Genomic DNA, 26133 nt, shown 5'->3' with positions numbered 1-26133 from the left:
TCCGGTATTGAGCCCCTAGGACGGAACTCAGTGCCGGAAAAGAACACTAGTGTGAAAGTGGCCTCAGATACTTCAGGCAGGTACAAAAATAAAATCGCAAAAAAAAAAACTGCCAAAAATAATGATGTCAAAACGATGTCGCCCTTGTATGACATGCTGAGGGTCACTAATGCATTGAAACATGAATGGATCTGCAGTTATTGAGATGGCAGGGCTCACCCGGGGGTCACCTACCTACTACATCACAGAAATCAAACGTTTGGTGCAGTAAACTGGTGACTTGTAATTCACAGATTGACCACTAGGTGTCGAGCTTTTCATTGTAAGGCGTGTAAGATGCTAACCAGGACCTGGCACGAGGACGCAGCTGTCGCCCGTGCTCAGGGGTGGATTGATCGTGCCTGGCTGGAGGCATAAGGCCTCGGGGGTACTGAATAGGCAGAAGGTATTTGTGATCTCTAATAGACGGTACGTGCTGTGGCCCCTGTACTGCATGCATCGTGCGTCATATGTCCCATATGTGAGACATTTCTCCATGGGCTACTAGGAGAATCCAGACCTGCCCCCAAATGATCCTTCCATGTCCTTCACCCCGGCAACCCCAACCTAACACAGGGAGACCGCGCAGACCCCCGGGCAATGCTTTACGGTCACCTGCCTCCCGGGAGCCCATACAGTCTAGGGTTTCCCATGCTGCAGCACTGGGCACGTGACTGCAAAGCGGCATAACCTGGTCCTAAGATCTGACCTTGCTGCAGACCAAGCTAGAGACAATGGGGGAGATTTATCAAAAGTGGTGTAAAGGAAAACTGGCTTGGTGTCCCAAAGCAACCAATCAGATTCCACCTTTCATTTGTCAGAGCTCTTTTAGAAAATGAAAGGTGGAATGTGATTGGTTGCTATGGGCCCTTAGGCTGAATTCACACATCAGTTATTTGGTCAGTTCTTTCCATATTGTGATCCAAAACCAGGTTCAGGTCTGTCCCTTATGCCTGATCTCTGCGGAGGCTTCACTACTGGTTTTGGCTCATAATGAGGCCTCTTGCACACGACCGTATGGCTTTTTAAGTATTTTGCGGTACGATTTGAACGGATCCATTTTTCAGTTTTTTTCTTTCAGTAGTGTTTCCGCTTCCGTTCCATTTTGCAGTTCTGTTTTTCCATTTGTGATCCATTTTTTGCGGATCGCAAACAGAAGCCTACAATAATGTTTAAACGGTAAGTACATTAAAAAAAATGGGGCTGGGCATAAAATCTTCAATAGATGGTTCTGCAAAAACGGAACGGATACAGAAGACATACGGATGCATTCCATATGCATTCAGTTTTTTTTTTTTTTTTTTTAGCGGAACCATTCACTTGAATGGAGCCACGGAACGTGATTTGCAGGCAATAATAGGACATGTTCTAGCTTTGAACGTAAAGGGAATGCATACAGAGTACCTTCTGTTGTTTTTGCAGACCCATTGAAATGAATGGTTCCGCAAACGGAATCCGCAGAAACGGAACAGAAATGAAAAAAAAACAAAAACGTTTGTGTGCAAGAGGCCTAACTGACCAAATAACTAAAGTGTGAACTCAGCCTAAGGCTACATGCACACCACCGTATGTGTTTTGTGGTCCGCAAATTGCAGACACACGGTGTGCTGTCTGCATTTTTTGCGGACCCATTGAAATGAATGGGTCCGCATCCTATCCACAAAAAAACGGAACGGACACGGAAACAAACAACTTTCCTGTGCATGTAGCCTAAGGGCTCATGCACACGACCGTATGTATTTTGCAGTCCACAAAAAATACGGATGACGTCCGTGTGCATTCCATATTTTGCAGAATGGAAAGGCTGGCCCATAATGGAACAGTCCTATCCTTGTCCGTAATGCGTGCACTCCGTTTTCGTATATGTCTGTTCCGCAAAGAAATAGGACATGTCCTATTTCTTTGCGGAACAGACATACGAAAACGGAATGCACTTGTTTTTTTTTCTTTGCAGACCCATTAAAATGAATGGTTCCGCATACAGTCTGCAAGAAAACAAAAACTTACGGACACGGAAAGTAAATAGATTGGTGTGCATGAGCTCTAAGCCAGTTTTCCTTTACATCCGTTTTGATAAATCTCCCCCATTTTAGGCCTCCTGCACACAAACGTATTTGTTCCGTGCATTGGGGACCGTAATTTGAGGTTCCCAATCCACAGACTACCTCCGCCAGGACGGATCCAGACCCATTCAACTTTAAAGTGGGTCGGCATCTGTCCGTTCTGCAAAAAGATAGAGCAAGTTTTATCTTTTTGCGGGTCGGAAGTACGGAACGGAACCCCACAGAAGCATTCCGTAGTGCTTCCATAGTGTTCTGTTTCGCACCGCTCTGCATCTCCGGATTTGCAGACCCATTCAAGTCAATGGATCCGCATCTGTGATGCAGAATGCACACGGAACGGTGCCCGAGTATTGCAGATCCACATATGCGGCCCGCAATACGGCAACGGGACACCTACGTTTGTGTGCAGGAGGCCTTATTGTGTATGTACAGGGCTGTGAGAACTGGAGGTGAACATGGAGCCAGATGCAGTCAGGCTGCCTGACAAGTTCCAGCATCTTGACCGGTCACAAGAAGCGCAGACAAGTGTCACACGTGCGTCTTCACAACTTTGACCCATTACAGCTGCACACAACATATATTTTCCCCTCCCCCACGACAGCACCACAGAGAGAGGGATCCACCCCCAGGGACAGGAAACCTACAGAATAAAAAGGTGGAGCCTCTCTACCCCTTCAGTGGTTTCCTGTCCCTGGAGTTGGAGACCTACAGTTTTTTCCTTTTAGGTTCTTACCGTTGGTCTTTGATTCCTAGGGGCGCCCTAGAGGGCTAACGGTAGCTGCCGGGGTCCATCGTGCTGCTGGGCAGGCTGACAGGACCCTAGGATATGGAGGTGTTTCGGGGGCCCTCTGTGTCTTACGGCATGCATGTGGGTTACCTCTCAGGGAGAGCTCTGCCCCATGAAAGCGCCATCCGGCTGGTAGAAGGAGCGGCGCAAAAAGTGGGCATCCTTGTTTTTTGAAAATAGCGGGCCGGTGCGGAACGCCTCCGGGCACGTGATGTCAACGCCAGATAACTTCCGGTAGGCGATACGCGTGATGACGCGTTTCCGGCAGAGTCACGTGGGCGGTGTCTTCCGGGAGGCAGTGAGACGCAGAAGCGGTGCGCGTAAATGACGTGTTTCTGGTAAAAGTCACGTGGACGGCATCTTCCGGGAAGCGGTGAGACGCAGGAGCAGAGCGCATGTTGACGCGCTTCCTGTGAGGGACGCCGCTCGTGCTGTATTTAAGAAGTACAAGCCAGACCAGTACCTGAGCTATTACAGGACGGTCTGCGCTTGACTGCATGTATGAGGATCCCTTTCTTATAAACTATTCCCTCAACATTAGTAAATGTGCGGATTTAAGGTTAACTATTCATTTTTTCTTAGTGAATAGACTCCCTACTTTCTTCTTTCTGCCATGGAGGAAGAAAGAAGACCAGAATCTGCAGAGGGAGAAATGGTGAATCCCATCCTGGTAGTTGATCAATCTTCCTTGGGGTAAGTGGCTCATTTATGATACTCCATCTCAATTTTGGCCCTTTGTATTCTCTTTTTTCCAGCCTAAACCCAAGAAGATGCTGGCAAAAAGAAAAAACAAAGTGTGCGCTGTGTAGGACATCACTTATGTGAAGAAATTATGCCAAGCTTGCATCGACAAGACCATTTCTGACTAATCACCTTCATTGTTAGAAAATGTAAGATCACTCATTAAAACGGAAGTTAAAAATTACTTGAAGCCAAGCAAGAGGGCTAGAACATCTGTGACGGAGAAAATTTCAGAATTTAGCCTATCTCAGAATTACTCGTCCGACGACAGTGACTCTCCTCAGGAGTCGTCTTCTTCTGGTTCTTCCTTAGAAGATGAGATTATGGCTAATTCCTTTTTTTCCTCCAGAAGATACGGATAAGTTACTAAAGGTCATAAGATCTACCATGAACATTGAGGACGTCAAAGAAGATAAATCAGTAGCAGACTCTTTGTTTGAAGGGTTACAGGAAAGGAAAGGTCGTTGTTTTCCTGTACATAGTAGTATCATGTCCTTAATTTAGAGGGAGTGGAGAAAGCCAGGCAGGAAAGTCTTTGCCACTAGGTCCTTTAAGCGCAAGTATCCTTTTGAGGAAGTTAAAATTCCTCCTCTTGGGGGAAAGCCCCAAAAATTGACGTCTCAATTTCTAAGGTTTCAAAAAGATCCTCACTTCCCTTTGAGGATACTGGTGTGCTTAAAGAACCCTTAGACAAAAAAGCTGAATCTTTCCTTAGGGGAGCTTGGGAGGCTAGCTCTTTGGTTGCAGCAACTGGAAGTGCAATTAAAGAAAGATCCCTAGGGAAATTTTTTTATCTTCCTTGCCAACTCAACAAAAAGCGTCTGACTTCTTAACAGATGCTTCAGTCGATTTTATCAAGCTCAGTGCGCAGTCGGCATCCCTTACCAATTCCGCTCGGAGGGCCCTTTGGCTTAAGAGTTGGAGTGGGGGGGATATAGCCTCTAAACAAAGGTTATGTGGCATCCCCTGCCAGGAAGAATTTTTGTTCGGTCGTGAGCTAGATGACCTATTAGAGAAAGCAGCTGATAGGAAAAGGTTTCCGGTCCCTAATCCTTCCGTGGTATTTGGTTCTAGGAATAGGCAGTCCTTTCGTCCCTATAAGAATAATGCGGGTAGAAGACCAGTCAGAGATAAAAACCAGAGATTCAGATCCAATAATTTTTTGGGGAAAGGATTCCTATTTGGAGACTCTTCCTCTACAAATAGAAAACAACCTCAACAATGACGCCAGGTCAAAAATGGGAGGAAGGCTAAAATTCTTCCAGGCAGCCTGGGAAAAGATTGCAGGGCCTTGGGTCTTGGAGGTCATTCGTCCAGGTCTAAAACCAGATTTCCTTTCCTCCGCAAAGGTTCGTTATTACAAAAAGCATTTGTGTAAAAGGCTGTTTTCCCATAATAAAAATATAAAACCTTATAAAGATGTCCTAATTCCTGTTTCCCTAGAAGAGCAATCCGAAGGCTATTTCTCCCATCTTTTTCTAGTTCCAAAACTGGATGGTTCTCACAGGACTATCAATCTGAGGGATTTAAACAAATTTCTGGTGTACACAAATTTCAAAATGGAGACAATGAGGAATACGGTCCAGCTTTTCCCTCATTGTTTCATGGAAGTAATAGATTTAAAAGATGCCTATTTTCATATTCCTATGCATCAGAAATACCTCAGGGTGGCCATTCCGATGGAGGGTCATATTCAACAATATCAACTCCAGGCATTGTCCTTTGGCCTGTCCATGGCCCCAAGGATATTCACAAAGGTGGTAGCAGAGATGGTTTCATTCATAAGGATCAAGAACGTTTTGATTGTTCCATACGTGGACTATTTTTTGATCATAGCGAATTCACTGCTCAATTGTGAGAAGAGCGTTCAGATGGTTGTACAGAGCTTCCAAGAACTGGGGTGGATAATAAACTACTAAAAATCCAGATTAAAACCTGTAAAAAAAAAAAGAGGTTTCTGGGCCTGGTTTTGCATTCAGAGACACAGAAGGTGTATCTTCCAGAACAAAAAAATTGGAAACTAATCAGGTCACTTTCCTCCACCTCTGTGACTCTTCGAAAGGCAATGTCTGTTCTGGGGTCTCTAGTTTCTTGCATCCCGGTGGTGGAGTTGGCACAACTTAACAGCCTTCAAAAAGTACATGGGGGCATTGGATGTCAGAATAAAAATTTCAAACACGACATTAAAGAGTCTGTCCCTGTCCAGCCACCAGGATAATCTAATTCAGGGAGTCACTTGGTCCTATCCAGATCATATTGTCCTGACCACGGATGCAAGCCCTTGGGGGTGGGGAGCCCATATTCTGGAGTACAGTTTTCAGGGTCTATAGGCCCCAAGTCAGAGATTGTTCTCTTCTAATCGGAAAGAATTAGTGGCAGTAAGACTGGCCGTGAAAGCTTCTCATTCCCTACTAGGCACGGGCCACGTGAGGATTCTCTCAGACAATCAGGCGACCGTGGCATATGTGAATCACCAGGGGGGAACAAGATCGGTAACCTTAGGTTGGGAAGCGAGAAGATTGCTAGGGACATTAGAAAAACAGGTCAGTCATGTATCAGCTCTCCACATAAAGGGGAAGGAGAATGTTCAGGAAGACTTCCTAAGCAGGTACCCCTTGAAGCAAGGGGAGTGGGGTCCCTGAACAATTCTATATTTTCCATGATCACAAAGTCTTGGGGCATGTCGGTAATAGATCTTTTTGGTTCAAGCCAGAACAAAAAAGTGGACCTTTTTTGCTCGCTAAAAGCCAGGGAGTTCCCCTATGGGGTGGACGCCTTTCTTCTGAAGTGGAACTTCCCCCTAGCCTATGCCTTTCCCCGCTTCCAATTGATCCCAGCAGTCCTGAAAAAGATCAGGAAGGACAAGGCAAGGGTTATCCTCATTGCCCCCTTCTGGCCCAAGAGTGCATGGTTTACTCTACTCCGGACCATGTCGATATCAGACCCCTGGATTCTACCAGACATCCCGGATCTGCTGTCCCAGGGTCCGGTTTTATTATCCAACAGTGAGTGGTCTCCATCTGACTGCTTGGAATTTGAGCGGAACTTATTAATCAGGAAGGGGTTCTCTCAGGAACTCACTGTGACTTTGCTTAAAAGCAGAAAGCCTGTAACTATTTCTATCTACGCTAGAACCTGGAAGAAATTTATAGAATTTGGTAAACTTAACCCAAAAAATTTACCCTTATCTTTCTCTATTTCCCAGGTCCTGGAATTTTTACAGAACGGTCTTTCTTTAGGTCTGGCAAAGAGTACTCTTAAAGTACACGTCTCTTCCCTGTCAGTACTATTCGAGCAAAACTTTGCCTCAAATCCATGGATTATTAGATTTTTTAAAGCAGTTGATAGGATGAAGCCAGTCTTATCGCCCAGGGTCCCCCCGTGGGATCTTAATCTTGTGCTAAATTCCTTAACCAAGGCACCCTTTGAACCCATTGATTCTTCTAACATAAAACATCTTACTTACAAAATAGTTTTATTGTAAACCACTGCGAAAAGAATAAGCGAGTTGCAGGCTATCTCCATTAATCCTCCCTTCATTAGGGTTCTGGATGACAGTCATTATTCCACCTGAACCGGCCTTTTTACCCAAAGTGTCCTCTAAATTTCATAGGTCCCAAGAAATAATTCTTCCTTCCTTTTTGTGACCATCCTAAAAATTCTGGGAAGGTGGCATTTCATACTCTAGATGTCCGGAGATGCTTATTACAGTATCTCAAAGTTACGGAAGGATGGAGAAAGTCTTCTGCTTTGTTCATTCTCTTTTCGGAATCGAATAAAGGGAAGAAGGCTACCAAGAGTACCTTGTCTAGGTGGCTTAGGCTGGGTATTATACAATCCTACTTGGAGGAGGGTCTGTCTCCTCCAGTCTCGGTGAAGGCTCACTCTACTCGCTCTGTTTCCACTTCTTGGGCTGAAAGGTCGGGGGCTTCTATTGAGCAAATTTTGTAAGGCGGCCACGTGGTCTTCGCCTTCTACCTTTTTCCGTCACTACCGTTTGGATCTGCACTCTTCCTCTGATCTATCTTTCGGTAGAAAGGTTTTACAAGCGGTGGTCCCTCCCTAGGAAGGGTTCTATTCCTCTAATTCTCTCTGTGGTGCTGTCGTGGGGGAGGGGAAAAATGATGATTACACTTACCGGTAATCGGATTTTCCAGACCCCACGACAGCACCCTTCCTAATTCCCTCCCTTGGTGATAGTTTCTGTGTTTTCACATGGAGTAGCAGAAAAAAGATATATACATTTTTATGTTGATTTATATGGTTCAGAATGATTAATTGTGTAGGAGTCCCTCTCTTGCTCTCAAATGCACTGAAGGGGTAGAGAGGCTCCACCTTTTTATTCTGTAGGTTTCCTGTCCCTGGGGGTGGATCCCTCTCTCTGTGGTGCTGTCGTGGGGTCTGGAAAATCCGATTAACGGTAAGTGTAATCAACATTTTTTCTAATAAACTTTATGTAGCGCCAATATATTCTGCAGCGCTTAACAATTCAGGAGATTCATGTACAATCAAAATCATACTTTACATAGCAACAAACACGTCAACAATCAAAACAAGAGGAGTGACGGCCCTGGTCGCAAGAGCTTACAATCTATGAGGAGATAGGGGTGACACATAGGTTTTGTACAGTGGTGCAGCCATATTAACAAAATAGTGGAGTAGATATAAAGCCAGTGTGATGCGGTGGATGGTGTTTGGTGGATCAGGTTCAGAAGAATGATGTTAAAGGGGTGAATGGAGAAGAGTTAGGGTCCATTCACACATCTGTAGTGCATTGCAGATCTGCAATACACCCGGCCGGGCCCCCATAGAAATGCCTATTCTTGTCCGCAATTGCGGACAAGAATAGGACATGTTCTATTTCTTTCCGGAGCCACAGACCGGAAGATCGGCGGCGCGCTCCGAAAATGTGGATGCGGACAGCACACTGTGTGTTGTCTGCATCCATTCCGTCCCCGTAGAGAATGAATGGGTCCGCACCCGTTACGCACAATTGCGGAACGGATGCGAACCACAATTGCGGACGTGTGAATGGAGCCTTAGGCCTCTTGCACACGAATGTTGTGCATCCGTTCCGTGCATTGGGGTCCGCAATATGCTTATCCCCAATGCTCGGGAAACGTCCGTGCGGCCGCCAGGACGGATCGAGACCCATTCAACTTGTATGGGTCCGTGATCCATCCGCACCGCAAAAAAAAAGAACAAGTTCTATTTTTTTGCGGTGCGGAGGCACAGACAGAAACACCACGGAAGCAATACGGTCACGGGCACACAACGTTCGTGTGCAAGAGGCCTTAGGCCTCTTTCACACGGGCGTCGCGTGTGAGGGCCGGACCAGATGCGTTGCGGGAAAATGCACGATTTTTCCGCCCGAGTGCAAAACGTTTTAATGCGTTTTGCACGCGCGTGTGAAAAATCGGTATGTTTGGTACCCAGACCTGAACTCTGACTTCTTCACAGAAGTTCGGGTTTGGAGTCGCTGTGGATTTTACTATTTTCATGTTATAAGGGAAAATAATAGCATTCTTAATACAGAATGCATAGTACAATGTCCATTGAGGGGTTAAAAATAATCAAATTTAACTCACCCCATCCACTTGATCGCGTAGCGGATCTCCTCTTTCTACTTTCTTCAGGACCTGGCAAAAGGACCTTTGACGTCACTGCACTCATCACATGGTCCATCACATGCTCGTCCGTATGAAAAGGGCCTTAGACTAGGCCGAGTTGACACTTCAGTTATTTTTTTTCACTTATTACCATCAGTTATTGTCAGCCAAAACCAGGTGCGGCTCTAAACGCAGAACTGGAGGAAATCTTTCCATTACGCCTTATCTCTGAGTACACCACACTACTGGTTTTGGCTCACAATCACTGATGGAAATAACTGACCAAAAAACTGAAGTGTGAACTCAGCCTTGGGGCTCATGCACACGAACTTATTTTCTTTTTGTGTCCGTTCCGTTTTTTTGTGGACCGTATGCATTTCCGTATGTCCGTTCTGCAAAAAAATAGGACATGTTCTATTTATTGTCCGCATTACAGACAAGAATAGGACTGTTCTATTAGGGGCCAGCTGTTCCATTCCACAAAATACGGAATGCACTTGGACATTATCCGTACTTTTTGCGGACCGCAAAGTACATACGGTCGTGTGCATGAGCCCTTAGAGTCGGGGTCTCAAACATGAGGGCCCTGTGACCGTTATCTGCGGTCGACTAGTGTTCCTTTAGCGCAACTTCTATACTGCACTCTATTTTTTTACATTTTGTCTGCATTTAGGGGGATGGAGATATAGGGGGCGACAGCAGTCTGATTTACGATCTGTATAAATTTGGGGTGTAATTTGGGGTTTGAATAAGTTTGGGGTCTGTATAAATTAGGGGTTTGATCTGAGGTCTATATAAACTTGGGGTCTGCATGAATTTAGGGGCTGATTTGAGGTTTAATCTAGAGTCTGAATTTGGGGACTGATCTGGGGTTTGTATGAATTTGGGGGCTGATCTGCAACCTGCATTAATTTTGAGGTTCAGTCTGGAGGTCTGTAATAATTTTGAGGTCTATTAATCTGGAAGTCTGTAATTTGGGGGTCTGTATTAATTTTGGGGTCTGTCTGGAGGTCTGTATACAACCCCTATAATGACCCAATGCCTGGTCGCCTCATATAGATTATACTTACCCTGCTCATCCCCGTCGCGGCCTGCTATTGGCTGCTCCCCTGCACGGATCAAAACATCTGGCGACCGGGAGATGCAGCTGCCGCCGTGCGGGTATCAGGAGCAATGCGGGTGCCAGGCAGCGGGGTCAGTATAATCTGTATCAGGTGCCCAGGCATTTTGAGGGGCATTATAGGGGTTGGATAACTTCTTTGATTCTGGAGTCTGGTCTGGGAGTCGGTATACATTTTTTGCATTAAGAAGGGGTTGTTCAGCCATGTGAAATTTTATTTTTGAAAACCGATTTAAAATACCACAAAATAGTGCTACCGCTCTCATCGCGCTGTTTTTACCACTAGGGGAGCTCTTAGCATCACTCCAGGGCATGGCAAGCTGAGGTGAAGCTCACACATGTACAGTACAGACCAAAAGTTTGGACACACCTTCTCATTCAAAGAGTTTTCTTTATTTTCATGACTATGAAAATTGTAGATTCACACTGAAGGCATCAAAACTATGAATTAACACATGTGGAATTATATACATAACAAACAAGTGTGAAACAACTGAAAATATGTCATATTCTAGGTTCTTCAAAGTAGCCACCTTTTGCTTTGATTACTGCTTTGCACACTCTTGGCATTCTCTTGATGAGCTTCAAGAGGTAGTCCCCTGAAATGGTTTTCACTTCACAGGTGTGCCCTGTCAGGTTTAATAAGTGGGATTTCTTGCCTTTATAAATGGGGTTGGGACCATCAGTTGCGTTGAGGAGAAGTCAGGTGGATACACAGCTGATAGTCCTACTGAATAGACTGTTAGCTGCTTTTTTCTTGCCATAATACAAATTCTAACAGTCTATTCAGTAGGACTATCAGCTGTGTATCCACCTGACTTCTCCTCAACGCAACTGATGGTCCCAACCCCATTTATAAAGGCAAGAAATCCCACTTATTAAACCTGACAGGGCACACCTGTGAAGTGAAAACCATTTCAGGGGACTACCTCTTGAAGCTCATCAAGAGAATGCCAAGAGTGTGCAAAGCAGTAATCAAAGCAAAAGGTGGCTACTTTGAAGAACCTAGAATATGACATATTTTCAGTTGTTTCACACTTGTTTGTTATGTATATAATTCCACATGTGTTAATTCATAGTTTTGATGCCTTCATAGTCATGAAAATAAAGAAAACTCTTTGAATGAGAAGGTGTGTCCAAACTTTTGGTCTGTACTGTATTTGCTGTACATGTGATATATGTGGATATTACACGCCTGTAACACAGATGAGCAGGGATCTGTTTGGGCTGTGAGTAAGCTCTCCCTTTTGTTTCAATCCCGGTGGGCAGTGGTTTCTCTGGCAACATAGTGTAAGGCAGCTGGGAGTACCTCCCTTCTGTAGAGCGCCATGTACTCAGCTATGTATAGTAGATGGAATGCTTATCGTTGGATGGGATATTACTACCATCATCATCCTGAGCTGCTCTTAATGGGAGTAACACCAGTCCTTGGAGGAGACAACACAGTGTAAAGACACTGGGAGTACAACCCTACTATAGAGGGCAGATGTACTCCGCTATGTATTGTTCACTGTATAGGAGATGGAATGCTTACAGCGGGGGGTGACAGTACTACCACCACCACTATCCTAGTCTTGGAAGACTCTTTCAATGGCTATGTATAATATACAATTACCGCCATCCTGAGCTGCTTTCAAAAAAAAAAGGGCCAGTGTTTTTGTGACATTCATTTCATAAAGTCTATTACAAGAATGTGTTTGTTATTTTTTCTGCTTTTATCCTTTTTTAAGTATGTCTGTAGATGGCAGCAAAATATGCATGTAAAGAATACTACTGATGTTTTTAGTCTGAGAAAATCCTTCCATTAACAACAGTAGAGCCTGTAACCTAACTGCTAAGACTTTCTGCCTCCTATACAGCAGGCCCTGGGTTTGAAACCCAGCTGAGACAATCTGAAAAATGCGACAGAATAAAAGTTAAATATAAAGAGTTGTCCTCAAGAACGCTAAAGGGGACCGCCCCCAGGGCATACCCCTCTCATTGTCAGGGTGCCCATTGGACTCTTTTCAGAAGAAGGCAAGTAGGAACATGGGTCTCCACAGGACAGGGACTACAGGGAAGTTTTTTTGTGATGTGGATGCTCTGCGGTCTAGTGCCGTACGAGCCTCAGCGCAGCGCTGAACAGTGCAGTCTTAATAACTTTTTTATTAGAGACTGCTGCAGCTCGTAAGGCCGTATAGTACTAGACCGCAGTGCAACCACAGCACGATATGTGTGGTCCTACCCTAAGTCTATGTGAATGACAGGAAGAGGGTAGGAAGTTGGAAACTGAAAAGTCAGGGAACGCTCATACTACATCCAATAATTATTACACAGAAAACGTGAGCCAGGAGGGTAAGATCAGACCTGCTGCTGGTGGTGCCCCTCTGTCTGCACCATATATAATAAGTCTTGTCTTTACTTGTTCACAGACATGAATTACACTCGGTTTCTGACGACTGTGAGTGCAGCTAGGCAAACCTCGCCCATAAGAGCAATGAGTAAGTATACATGAGGGCAAAGTATACAGAATTATGCTTAACCACCTCAGCCCCCAGTGCTTAAACACCCTGAAAGACCAGGCCACTTTTTACACTTCTGACCTACACTACTTTCACCGTTTATTGCTCGGTCATGCAACTTACCACCCAAATGAATTTTACCTCCTTTTCTTCTCACTAATAGAGCTTTCATTTGGTGGTATTTCATTGCTGCTGACATTTTTACTTTTTTTGTTATTAATCGAAATTTAACGATTTTTTTGCAAAAAAATGACATTTTTCACTTTCAGTTGTAAAATTTTGCAAAAAAAACGACATCCATATATAAATTTTGCTCAAAATTTATTGTTCTACATGTCTTTGATAAAAAAAAAATGTTTGGGTAAAAAAAAAATGGTTTGGGTAAAAGTTGTAGCGTTTACAAACTATGGTACAAAAATGTGAATTTCCGCTTTTTGCAGCAGCTCTGACTTTCTGAGCACCTGTCATGTTTCCTGAGGTTCTACAATGGCCAGACAGTACAAACACCCCACAAATGACCCCATTTCGGAAAGTAGACACCCTAAGGTATTCGCTGATGGGCATAGTGAGTTCATAGAACTTTTTATTTTTTGTCACAAGTTAGCGGAAAATGATGATTTTTTTTTTTCTTACAAAGTCTCATATTCCACTAACTTGTGACAAAAAATAAAAAATTCTAGGAACTCGCCATGCCCCTCACGGAATACCTTGGGGTGTCTTCTTTCCAAAATGGGGTCACTTGTGGGGTAGTTATACTGCCCTGGCATTTTCCAGGGGCCCTAATGTGTGGTAAGTAGGTAAATGACCTGTGAAATCCTAAAGGTGCTCTTTGGAATATGGGCCCCTTTGCCCACCTAGGCTGCAAAAAAGTGTCACACATGTGGTATCGCCGTATTCAGGAGAAGTTGGGCAATGTGTTTTGGGGTGTCATTTTACATATACCCATGCTGGGTGAGAGAAATATCTTGGCAAAAGACAACTTTTCCCATTTTTTTATACAAAGTTGGCATTTGACCAAGATATTTCTCTCACCCAGCATGGGTATATGTAAAATGACACCCCAAAACACATTCCCCAACTTCTCCTGAGTACGGCGATACCAGATGTGTGACACTTTTTTGCAGCCTAGATGCGCAAAGGGGCCCACATTCATTTTATGAGGGCATTTTTAGACATTTGGATACCAGACTTCTTCTCACGCTTTGGGGCCCCTAGAATGCCAGGGCAGTATAAATACCCCACATGTGACCCCATTTTGGAAAGAAGACACCCCAAGGTATTCAATGAGGGGCATGGCGAGTTCATCGAAATTTTTTTTTTTTTTTGGCACAAGTTAGCGGAAATTGATATTTTTAATTTTTTTCTCACAAAGTCTCCCTTTCTGCTAACTTGGGACAAAAATTTCAATCTTTCATGGACTCAATATGCCCCTCACGGAATACCTGGGGGTGTCTTCTTTCCGAAATGGGGTCACATGTGGGGTATTTATACTGCCCTGGCATTCTAGGGGCCCTAAAGCGTGAGAAGAAGTCTGGAATATAAATGTCTAAAAAATTTTACGCATTTGGATTCCGTGAGGGGTATGGTGAGTTCATGTGAGATTTTATTTTTTGACACAAGTTAGTGGAATATGAGACTTTGTAAGAAAAAAAAAAATAATTCCGCTAACTTGGGCCAAAAAAATGTCTGAATGGAGCCTTACAGGGGGGTGATCAATGACAGGGGGGTGATCAGGGAGTCTATATGGGGTGATCACCCCCCTGTCATTGATTACCCCCCTGTAAGGCTCCATTCAGATGTCCGTATGTGTTTTGCGGATCCGATCCATGTATCCGTGGATCCATAAAAATCATACGGACATCTGAATGCAGCCTGACAGGGGGGTGATCAATGACAGGGGGGTGATCAGGGAGTCTATATGGGGTGATCACCCCCCCTGGAAGGCTCCAGGGAGACGCCTGTATGTGTTTTGCGGATCCGATCCATCTATCAGTGGATCCGTAAAAATCATGCGGACATCTGAATGGAGCTTTACAGGGGGTTGATCAATGACAGGGGGGTAATCAATGACAGGGGGGTGATCAGGGAGTCTATATGGGGTGATCACCACAGTCATTGATCACGCCCCTGTAAGGCTCCATTCAGACGTCCGTATGCGTTTTGCGGATCCGATCCATCTATCAGTGGATCTGTAAAAATCATGCGGACATCTGAATGGAGCTTTACAGGGGGTTATCAATGACAGGGGGGTGATCAGGGAGTCTATATGGGGTGATCAGGGGTGATCAAGGGTGAATAAGGGGTTAATAAGTGACAGGGGGGGGGGTGTATTGGTGCTTGGTGCAACATATTACTGAGCTACCTGTGTCCTCTGGTGGTCGATCCAAACAAAGGGGACCACCAGAGGACCAGGTAGCAGGTATATTAGACGCTGTTATCAAAACAGCGTCTAATATACCTGTTAGGGGTTAAAAAAAACACATCTCCAGCCTGCCAGCGAACGATCGCCGCTGGCAGGCTGGAGATCAACTCTCTTACCTTCCGTTCCTGTGAGCGCGCGCGCGTTCACAGGAAATCTCGCGTCTCGCGAGATGACGCGTATATGCGTGATTGTGCGCAGCGCTGCCACCTCCGGAACGCGAATCTGCGTTAGGCGGTCCGGAGGTGGTTAATTTATCATTTAGGTAATGATGCACATACAAACTAGCTATACTCCTGGAATGCATACATCGGGAGTAGTGTTGGGCGAGCAGGCTCTGCCGAACACTAATTTTATTCGCGATACTCTGCACATTGCGGTGTTCGGCCGAATCTCGAGTCTCTTACCCGCACGTTTGTTGGCTGCTACGCGCGGAGGTACTGGCACTCACTGTAATGCCATAGCCATGTTGGTTACTGGCATTACAGTTATTGGCTGGCCGTCATCGGGTGTTATATAGCACCCGATGACACGTGTTCGGCTCTGTCTTAGTCAGGGAGAGCTGTGCTGAAGAAGGGACAGATAGTGTAGTGAACTAGTAATATTTTAGTGAAAAAACTTGTTAGAGACCCAAAAGTCCTTTTAAGGACTATGCACTGATTTAGCCCAGTTAACATTCAGACCAGAAAATCCACCATATTCATTCACTACTTCTAGAAGCGCCTCCAGCGACCCACTTGTGTCTCCCAAATACACCAGCATATCATCTGCATATAAGGATAACTTCTCAGTTATCCCTGCGATGTTCCAGCCCTCTATACGACTACAACTATTTAAGAGACACGACAGAGGTTCCATCACCAATGCAAATATCAGAGGGGATAAAGGACATCCCTGTCGTGTGCCTCTATGTATGGGGAATGGTTCTGACAAACATTCATTAAGGCTACTTTTACACCTGCGTTCGGTGCGGATCCGTCTAGTATCTGCACAGACGGATCCGCACCGATAATGCAAACGCTTGTATCCGTTTAGAACAAATCAGTTTGCATTATTCTAAAAAAAAAAAAAAAAAAAGTCAAAATGGATCCGTCCTGACTTACATTGAAAGACAATGGGGAACGGATCCATTTTCAATTGCACCATATTGTGTCAGTGAAAATTGATCCGTTTGGCTCCGCAAAAGCAGAATGGAGACCAAACGCAGCCAAACTGATGCATTCTGAACGGATCCTTATCCATTCAGAATTCATTCGGGCTGAACTGATCTGTTTTGGGTCGCTTGTGAGAGCTCTGAACGGATCTCACAATCGGACCCAGAAACGCCAGTGTGAAAGTAGCCTTAACGCTGACACGAGCTGTGGGTTTCAGATACAGGAGTCTTAACCACTGCACAAAGATTTCCCAGAGAAAGGTCCATTCTACTGAGTCAAAGGCCTTTTCATTATCTAATGAGGCTATGGCTCTATTGCCTATTGGATGGGTAGAAGAGGAGGATGAGGATATTGAGAGTCATCCTCCTGATGAGGACAACAAAGTGTTGTCTGTTGTGTGTTGGCACACAACAGGGTCCCGTGACCCTTGCGTTGTACGCATTTTGGCCACCACCGATTACTGGTTGTTCACCCTTCTCGGCCCCCGCTACAAAGAGAACTTCTCATCTCTCATTCCTGTGGTGGAGAGGACGAGAAAAATGGTGCAATACCAGAAGGTCCTTGTGGAAAAATTGCTCCAAAAATTTCCAGCTGACAACGCTGGCTGCAGAGTACGTAGTTCCTTGGCCAACCAAGGAGGGTATACGAGGGGAACACACAGCAGTTCCAACAGAGGTAGGGCAACACTCTCTAAGGCCTAGGACAGTTTTATGACACCCCGCCAGCACCCTCAACCTGATGCGCGGCCTAGTGTCACAAGGAGAGAAAAATTATGCTGGGGGCATATTAACTGATAAGCGCATCCACCTGTCAACTGAAAATGCTGACAGGTTGACTCTTATCAAAATGAACAAGGCCTGGATTGCCCCTGACTTCTCTACTCCACCAGAGGAAAGCGGCTGAACATAAAGGCACTCTAAATGTGGCTTTTATAGTGTATTGAATACACTATTCCCATGCACCCCTTCCACCACTAAAAAGGGTATATGATTCACTCTCCCTTTTCTCGTCCTCCTCCTCCATCATATCAACATGCTTATTAGGCTGCCCTCGCCCCTAATGTTTTAGATGGTCAGCTCAGCAGCAGGAAACTCGCCCCTAATGTTCTAGAGCGGGCATGCTCAACCTGCGGCCCTCCAGCTGTTGCAAAACTACAACTCCCATGATTCCCGGGCAGCCTACAGCTATCAGCCTACAGAAGGGCATGGTGGGAGTTGTAGTTTTACAACAGCTGGAGGGCTGCAGTTTGAGCATCCCTGTTCTAAAGGGTCAGCTCAGCAGCAGACCCTCACCCCTAATGTTTTAGATGGTCACATCAGCAGCAGGCCCTCGGCCCTAATGTTTTAGATGGTCAGATCAGCAGGCCCTTGCTCCAATAGTTTTTGAGGGTCACCAGCAGGCCATCAATCATAATTTTCAAGGGTGTGTATGATGCCCTCCTTTATGTGTAATAAAGCGTGTATTGGAGTGCTGGTTCCTTGTAATTTTTGGCAGCCCTTTCACCTAGTGCATAGGCTTTATGAGTGTAGGAGTCCGACTACCTGAACAATTGTACCACAATGTGAATGAGGCCCTCCTTTATGTGATATACAGGTTGTATCCGAGTGCCTGCCTCTTCCTTGTATTTTTTTAGCAGCACTTGCACTTTATATACAAGTAAATATATATATATATGAAAAAAGAGGTTTGTCCAGCCTTTTGTTAGCGAAATTCCAGTAGCACTTTATTTCATACAAAACTTCAAACATCCAGGTACAGAAGGTATTAGTCTACGCGTTTCAGGCAACAAAACAATTACAATGGTCATGAGTAAGGGCTGTAATTGTTTTGTTGCCTGAAACGCATAGACCAATACCTTCTGTACCTGGCGGGAGTTCGCAAAGAAAAGGCTGGACAAACCTCTTTTTTCATATATACAAATTTTGCTCCCAATCCGGGTGAGGAAGCAGTCCATGCCTTCATGAATGAAGTTTCCAGACAGGTGAGAGCTGCTCTGATTACCCTTTGATAGAAAGTAAATATACAGGAAAGAATGTTTCATAACAATTTTTCCTCTAAAATTGATTTATCTCTGGTTTTGTGCATATTATTGTCAGTCTGTAAAAGTGGCGTACTACTCTGACAACATCGTTCCCAGCAGTGACCTGGGAGTCCAGGATGCATCCAGACATCCTCCCCATGCTGTTCCCGAACCATTTCAGTGGTGTTTACATCAGTTTCTGACCTTTTTCCTGTGAACCAGACACCCTCCCCTCTTCAGAGCTAGATTTGGGACGCCCAGGACTGCCATCAAGATTTTCTGATTTTATGGCTTCACACAGTTTTTATGAGGTCCCCTTGACCCACCCTGGTGTTACCTCGCCCCAGCTCCACCCCTGACCTGCTGCCCATTCCTCCTAATACATTAAATTTAGGTATAAATGATACCAATACAAAATCATATGAGTATAAACCCACAAGAAATGCACAGGACCAATGAATAAACAGTAAAAAACTATTACATGGCAATCAATAGTAGGTCTAGCTAGGGAAAACCTAAATCTGCTGAACAGATGACCTCCAGGAGAAGATTGGGGAGTGAAATGTCCATTGGGATGGTTGGTATTTGTACATTATTATTATTTGGTCAGAAGCTTTATGTTGTCTCTATTTAGACCTGCTATTGATTTCATAGTATTGTTTGCCATGTAATAGTTACTAAAGATGCTCTTGATGTACATTTCTAATTTGCTGTTTACATAAAAATGCCTAGATATCACCGTATCTGTGCAGTTAAGTCCCATCTATGTCTTTATAAAATATATTTCTATGGATCTAATTCATAAAGTACCATTTTCATTGCTCCTGTGCATTTCTGGTGGGCTTGTTGTGTACAGACCCTACACCGGGCATTGTTACTCGTGCTACAGAGCCTTATGTTGGTTTATATGCTGATATTACAATGTTGACAGAAACGCGAAAAAGTTATGGATCTTGGAAGGAGAAAAATGAAAAATCACTTGGTTCTTAAGGAGTTAACATCCTAAAACACAGTCCCACACAAATCAATTACTATATAGATCAGTCGAGTCACTGCTGCCTCCTCTCTTTCCAAGTGCTGGTCCTGGTCTTCAGCATTTAGATGCCCTCCTTCCTCTTCTCTCTGCTCCTGACTTGCAGTTTGAAATGGCGGGCACCCTGGAGTTTTATATGTCAGTCAGGGGAGGAGTGATCTTGCTGGATACTGGCAATCTGGGGGCAGAGCCCAAAGTTTTGATTAGGGGCTAATGGTGGCATGGGCCCAGCTACATGATCCTTTAACCACCTGCCATCTGGGCCATTTGCCCCCTTCCTGACCAGGCCAAATTTTGCAAAACTGACATATCTCACTTTATGTGGTAATAACTTTGGAACGCCTTTATTTATCCAGGTCATTCAGAGATTGTTTTCTCGTGACATATTGTACTTCATGATAGTCATAAATTTGAGTCAAAATATTTCACCTTTTATTTATGAAAAAATCCCAAATTTACCCAAAAATTTTAAAAATTCACAATTTTCTAAATTTCAATTTCTCTGCTTTTAAAACAGAAAGTGATACCTCTTAAAATATTTATTATTTAACATTCCCCATATGTCTACTTTATGTTGGCATAATTTTGGAAATGTCATTTTATTTTTTTAGGACGTTAGAAGGCTTAGAAGTTTAGAAGCAATTCTTCAAATCTTTAAGAAAATTGGCAAAACCCACTTTTTAAGGACCAGTTCAGGTCTGAAGTCACTTTGTGGGGCCTACATAGTGGATACCCCCATAAATGACCCCATTGTAGAAACTACACCCCTCAAGGTATTCAAAACCGATTTTACAAACTTTGTTAACCCTTTAGGCGTTCCACAAGAATTAAAGGAAAATGGAGATCAAATTTTTAAATTTCACTTTTTTGGCAGATTTTCCATTTTAATAAATTTTTTTCTTTAACACATCGATGGTTAACAGCCAAACAAAACTCAATATTTATTACCCAGATTCTGCGGTTTACAGAAACACTCCACATGTGGTCGTAAACTGCTGTATGGGCACACGGCAGGGCGCAGAAGAAAAGGAACTCCTCATGGTTTTTAGATGCCATGTCCCATTTGAAGCCCCCTGATGCACCCTTACAGTAGAAACTCCCAATAAGTGACCCCATTTTGGAAACTAGGGGATAAGGTGCCAGTTTTATTAGTACTATTTTTGGGTACATATGATTTTTTGATCATTCATTATAACACTTTATGGGGCAAGGTGACCAAAAAATTGGTTGTTTTAGCACAGTTTCTATTTATTTATTTTTACAGCGTTCACCTGAGGGGTTCAGTCAAGTGACATTTTTATAGAGCAGATTGTTACGGACGTGGCGATACCTAATATGTATACTTTTTCTCATTTATTAAAGTTTTACACAATAATGGCATTTTTTAAACAAAAAAATTATGTTTTAATGTGTCCATGTTCTGAGAGCTATAGTTTTTTTTATTTTTTGAGAGATTTTCTTATGTAGGGGCTCATTTTTTGCGGGATGAGGTGACTGTTTTATTGGTACTATTTTGTGGGACATACGCGTTTTTGATCACTTGGTGTTGCACCTTTTGTGATGCAAGGTGACAAAAATTGCTTGTTTTGACAGTTGTTTTTTTTTTTTTTTTTTTTTTTTTTTTTACGGTGTTCACCCGAGGGGTTAGGTTATGTGATATTTTTATAGAGCTGGTTTTTACGGACGCGGCAATACCTAATATGTATACTTTTTTTTTATTTTTTGTATTTTTAACTTTTTTTTTCATTCCTCACTTGGGGACTTTTTTTTTTTTACATGTGAAACTTTTTTTTATTTTTGTATTTTCAACCTTTTATTTTTATTTTATTTTATTTTACACTTTTCGTCCCCCATAAGGTCATACAAGACCTCTGGGGGACATTTACTTCACTTTTTTTTTTTCACTGTTGATTTCTCCTGTAACTGGGGCTGACATAGTAGCCCCAGTTACAGGAGAAATACACCCCTAGAGAGGCTGTACAGCAGCAATCCAGCGCTGTACAGCCTCAGAGCAGGGCTGATCGAGGTCTGTGAGAGACCTCACAAATAGCTCCTGCACACTCCGGTGCCGGAACAGGAAGCGCATAGCGCTTCCTTCTCTGCATACACAGCGCTCACCGAGCGATCCGGAAGGCAGGGACACCTGGGAACTGTCCCTGCCTTGTCTTAGGGTTGCCCTGCTGTCACTGACAGCGGGCAACCCGATCAGCAGCTGCACAATTAGCGTGCAGCTGCACTTTCTGAACGTCCGTTCAGAAATAGACGTCCACCCATAGGACGTTTATATCCTATGGGCGGATGTAAAGCGGTTAAAGGGGTTCTGCACTTTGTTTAAACTGATGATCTATCCTCTAGATAGATCATCAGCATCTGATCGGCGGGAGTCCGACACCCGGGACCCTCGCCGATCAGCTGTTTGAGAAGGCAGCGGCGCTCCAGCAGCGGCACGGCCTTCTCACTGTTTACCGCCGGACCAGTGACGTCACGACTAGTATAAACTTTCCATTCAAGTGAACAGAGTTTTGCCCAGCCAAGGCAAGTTGATACTAGTCGTGACATCACTGGGCCAGCGGTAAACAGTGAGAAGGCTGCGGCGCTGCTGGAGTGCCGCTGCCTTCTCAAACAGCTGATCGGCAGGGGTCCCGGGTGTCGGACCCCCGCCGGTCAGATGCTGATGATCTATCCGGGGGTAGCTGAGTAGCCGAGGTGGACCTTTGATGCTAGCAGTGGCACCTAAGGCCGAGTTCACACTTCAGTTATTTGATCACTTATTTCCATTAGTTATTGTGAGCCAAAACCCATAGTGAAGTTTACTCAGGGATAAAGTGTAATGGAAATATCGGCACATGTTCTGTGTTTTTGACCTGCACCTAGATTTGGGTCACAATAACTGAAGGAAATAACTGACCAAATAACTGAAGTGTGAACCGGAGTTCACATCACCATTTAGCTTTATGTTCTTCTGATCTGTTATGATGGATCTGTTATTTTGAGCATTAGTTATGATCAGTCTACATCAACTGATCAGTGATGGAAGTGCCACAAACTGATGCTAACTGAGCATACAGTAACTAGTGGTGCTCAAAATAACGGATCCGGTTTTGTTTTTTCTTTTCTGTTCTTTTGACGGATCAGAAGAACAGAAAGCTAAACTGTGATGTGAACTTAGTCTAAAGTGCTAACTAACAAGCGTCATTCTATTGGTAGTAATACATACTTATCAACATTTTTATTTGTTAACCACGCCCATTTTCAGCCCGGTACAGTGCAAATTTGCCAGGACTATCTCTGAAAATCATGGGACGGTCCCGGCAAAATTGGGACAATTGGCAAGTATGGTAATATATAAAAATAATATCTAAGCCTAAGGATGGTGTCTTTGGTTAGGCGCATGGTGAGTTTGGGAGTTGAGGCTTCCAATGTCACGTGACCCTGTGACATCAGAAGGTCCTTATGGTGCAAGGTATTTAGGCATTACCGTTTTCTCATTTTCCTATGTGTAAGTCATTATTGTCCCCCCATCTCCTTGTGTGTCACAGTCATTAGTGTCCCCTCATCTCCTTGTATATCAGTTATGAATGCCCCACCATCTCTTTGTGTGTCACAGTTATTGGTGTCCCCTCATCTCCCTATGTGTCAGTCATTACCATCCCCTCATCTCCATGTGTGTCAGTCATTAGGGTCACCTCATTTCCTTATGTGTGACAGTCATTAGTGTTCCCTCATCTCCTCGTATATCAGTCATTAATGTCATCTCATGTCCCTGTGTATCAGTCATTAAAGGGGTTGTCTGACTTCAGTAATTTGCATTTATCGTGTAGAGAAAGTTAATACAAGGCACTTACTAATGTATTGTTATTATCGATATTGATTCATTTGCTGGCTGGATTCATTTTTCCAGCAGATTATACACTGCTCGTTTCCATGGTTACAGACCACCCTTCAATCCATCAGTGGTGTTCGTGCTTTCACACTATAGGAAAAAGCATCAGCCTCTCTGGTGGCCGGGACCATGGGAGCGCACATAGGCTAGAGTTTTTTCCTATATTGTGCAAGCACGACCACCACTGATGAATTGAAGGGTGGTCTGTAACCATGGAAACGAGCTGTGTATAATGTGATAGAAAAATGAATCCAGCCAGCAAAGGAAGCAATATGGATGATAACAATACATTAGTAAGAGCCTTGTATTAACTTCCACTACATAATAAATGCCACTTACTGAAGTGAAAGGACCCCTTTAATGTCCCCCCATCTCCCTGTGTGTCAGTCATTAGTGTTCCCTCATCTCTCTGTGTGTCTCAGTCATTAGTGTTCCCTCATCTCTCTGTGTGTCACAGTCATTCATGTCTCCCCATCTCCTCGTATATCAGTTATTAATGTCCCCCCCATCTCCTTGTGTGTCATAGTCATTGGTGTCCCCTCATCTCCCAGTGTGTCACAAGTATTAGTACCCCCATCACATCAGTCACAGCCTCAAGTCCGGCACATGTAAAGCGTGTTCAATTCAGGCCCTAGCAGTGGCAACACTTTGCTAAACTAATCCCTAACCTATAGCAGTATTCACCATTGAAGCATCGGACGGGCCAGCAGCGTCTGACATCTCTCTGTCACTCTCTGCCTGCTTTATTACGGACACTGCCGGCTGCCTGCTGCTTTGATAGTGAAAACTGCTACAGATTAGTGATTAGTTTAGCAAAGCGGTGCCACTGCTAAAGCCTGAAGTGAACAAATTGTAGACATGATGACCGCTCTGACCGGGCCCGACCTGATGAAGTACAGTGACTGCGTCAGGCCCCAGCGCCAATGCAGCAACAGTAGATGATAGATGCGGGCCTCTGGGACCCCCCTCCGTCCCCAGATGGAGCTGCTCACTGGGCCCCTGACGGCGGCCCTGACTGAACCTCTTTCCTGTTGTCCTCTTACCTATACTCACACCTTCTTAGCTCTTTCCTACCACTATCTTTACTCTTAGCCCTAAAAACTCACAATGGGGTCATTGATGTCCCATATGGCATTTTATCAGGAGCCCAGCACAGGCTTGTCACTCGAGTTGACCGAGCATGTCCCAGTACAACAGTATAATTTATACAATTTAGGGGGTATTACAGGATTAGAAAAAATGTAGCTGCTAAGGCCCATTAACATCAATGGAGCTGTGCTTTAGTCCCAGACGCAGCCATTGAGCATGTGAGGCTCTGTTTTTGGCAGAAGGAAGCCATGTTTTATAATCCCGTACAACCCCTTTAACACAAAATCTTGAAAGAGCCGGTGTTAATAGATATGCATATTAGCAGAATGGCAGCTGTAGTAAAACTGCGATCACTGCCGCCCTGCCCGGAGAACGCACGCGATAACAGCTGACATGTTAAATTACAAAAGGGACATTAATTTGCCCCCCTTGTCACATAGGACGGCAGTGTAAGGATAAATGGCGATTGCTCGGAAGCTGATTTGCACATGGGCACATATTAACCTAGTGTCACAGCACTTAATAGCTCCCGCAATGTGTCACTTTTATGGCGCGTTGTAACTTTTACTGTATGAGTATAAATATAATATGAGGCTATGAGATTATAGACTTTTGTGCTGAAAAAATGGTAGTTGGTTGTTCAATGACAGAATTAATTTTAAGTACTCTGCTCATTTTAAAGTGAAATTCGTTTCTATAAAATGTGCACTTTCCTTTTATGTACAACAAGCCCATTACAAGGCATTGTTCAGGATTCGATCTTTTTCATCTCAGGAGGGCAAGGAAAAACGTATCATAATGTAAGAAATATTTGAAGATATGCGAATAGCTTTTTTTAGCAGTGTTTTTTTTTCTGAAGAAAAATGAAGCCCTGTTTTTTTAACCTTTATGTCAGAAAGCGTGCCTTGACCCATTTTTTTGTTCCACATACGTATGAACGATTACACCAGGCTCACAGGAGACTAAGCTGGCTGAAAAAAAATATATACATAAAAATGACTCCCTGTGGCTTGCACAAAGTCGGCTGATCCTGCCTTACGCTTGTAGTTTCAGGTGAAATTCTCCAGCGTGGACGGTAAAATTTTTCGACGCCCAGGAGTCGGCCACCAGCCATTATGAACTATATCAAACCGATTCGGCCGACTCATGGCTATGGGCGATATCCTGGCCTTGGAGTGTGTGAGCAAAGAGGTCTTCCCCTAACAACACTTATCCCCTATCCACGGGATGGGGAATAATTGTCTGATCACAGGGGGTCTGTGGCCAGAGGGTCCTTTGTTCCCCCATTTTGAGTGATCGTTGCACATGTCTGTCGCTCCATTCAGCTCACTCTCTTATCTCCACCAGTCCCATGTAGTTGTATGGTGTATATATGCAGTTGCTGCTCCATTTAAGCAAGAGAGCACAAGACCCCCTTTCTTGGGATCAGAGAAAAACTCCTTTAAATTATATAATTTCTGAGTGGACTGGCCAATGGCACTCAACGTGTCCCATCAGGAGGTTATCAGATTAGATAATTTGATCCTATAGTTTTTGCTAAGGAAAAGGCACCCACATACATTATTCTTGGCCAATGTATGTTTCGGCATATGTTAGGGGGGAAAGGGGGAGAAAAGATCAGACGTGTTGAATTTCAACATGCTCTATCTTTAATTTCAAGAGAGATAAGCCACCA

General features: G+C 44.1%; 1 protein-coding gene across 4 annotated transcripts in view; it reads left to right on the top strand.

Moving 5' to 3' along the window:
- Positions 1–26133, top strand: part of AADAT (aminoadipate aminotransferase) — a 71611-nt gene that overhangs the window by 12749 nt on the left and 32729 nt on the right. Inside the window, exons 1-2 of one of the 4 annotated variants that reach the window (XM_040418665.1) lie at positions 325–468; positions 12771–12839. In XM_040418665.1, the coding sequence (XP_040274599.1) occupies positions 12773–12839 (67 nt within the window). In that variant the 5' untranslated portion in view covers positions 325–468; positions 12771–12772. Of the gene's footprint in view, positions 1–324; positions 469–11341; positions 11347–12770; positions 12840–26133 lie in introns of those variants that run through there. The other 3 variants (XM_040418666.1, XM_040418667.1, XM_040418664.1) reach the window with 3 other exon arrangements.

Source organism: Bufo bufo, chromosome 2 (assembly GCF_905171765.1).
Source record: "Bufo bufo chromosome 2, aBufBuf1.1, whole genome shotgun sequence".
NCBI classification, from domain to species: Eukaryota; Metazoa; Chordata; class Amphibia; order Anura; family Bufonidae; genus Bufo; species Bufo bufo.
The sequence above is the reverse complement of the archived record's forward strand: the minus strand, read 5'-3'. Positions and strand labels throughout refer to the sequence as shown.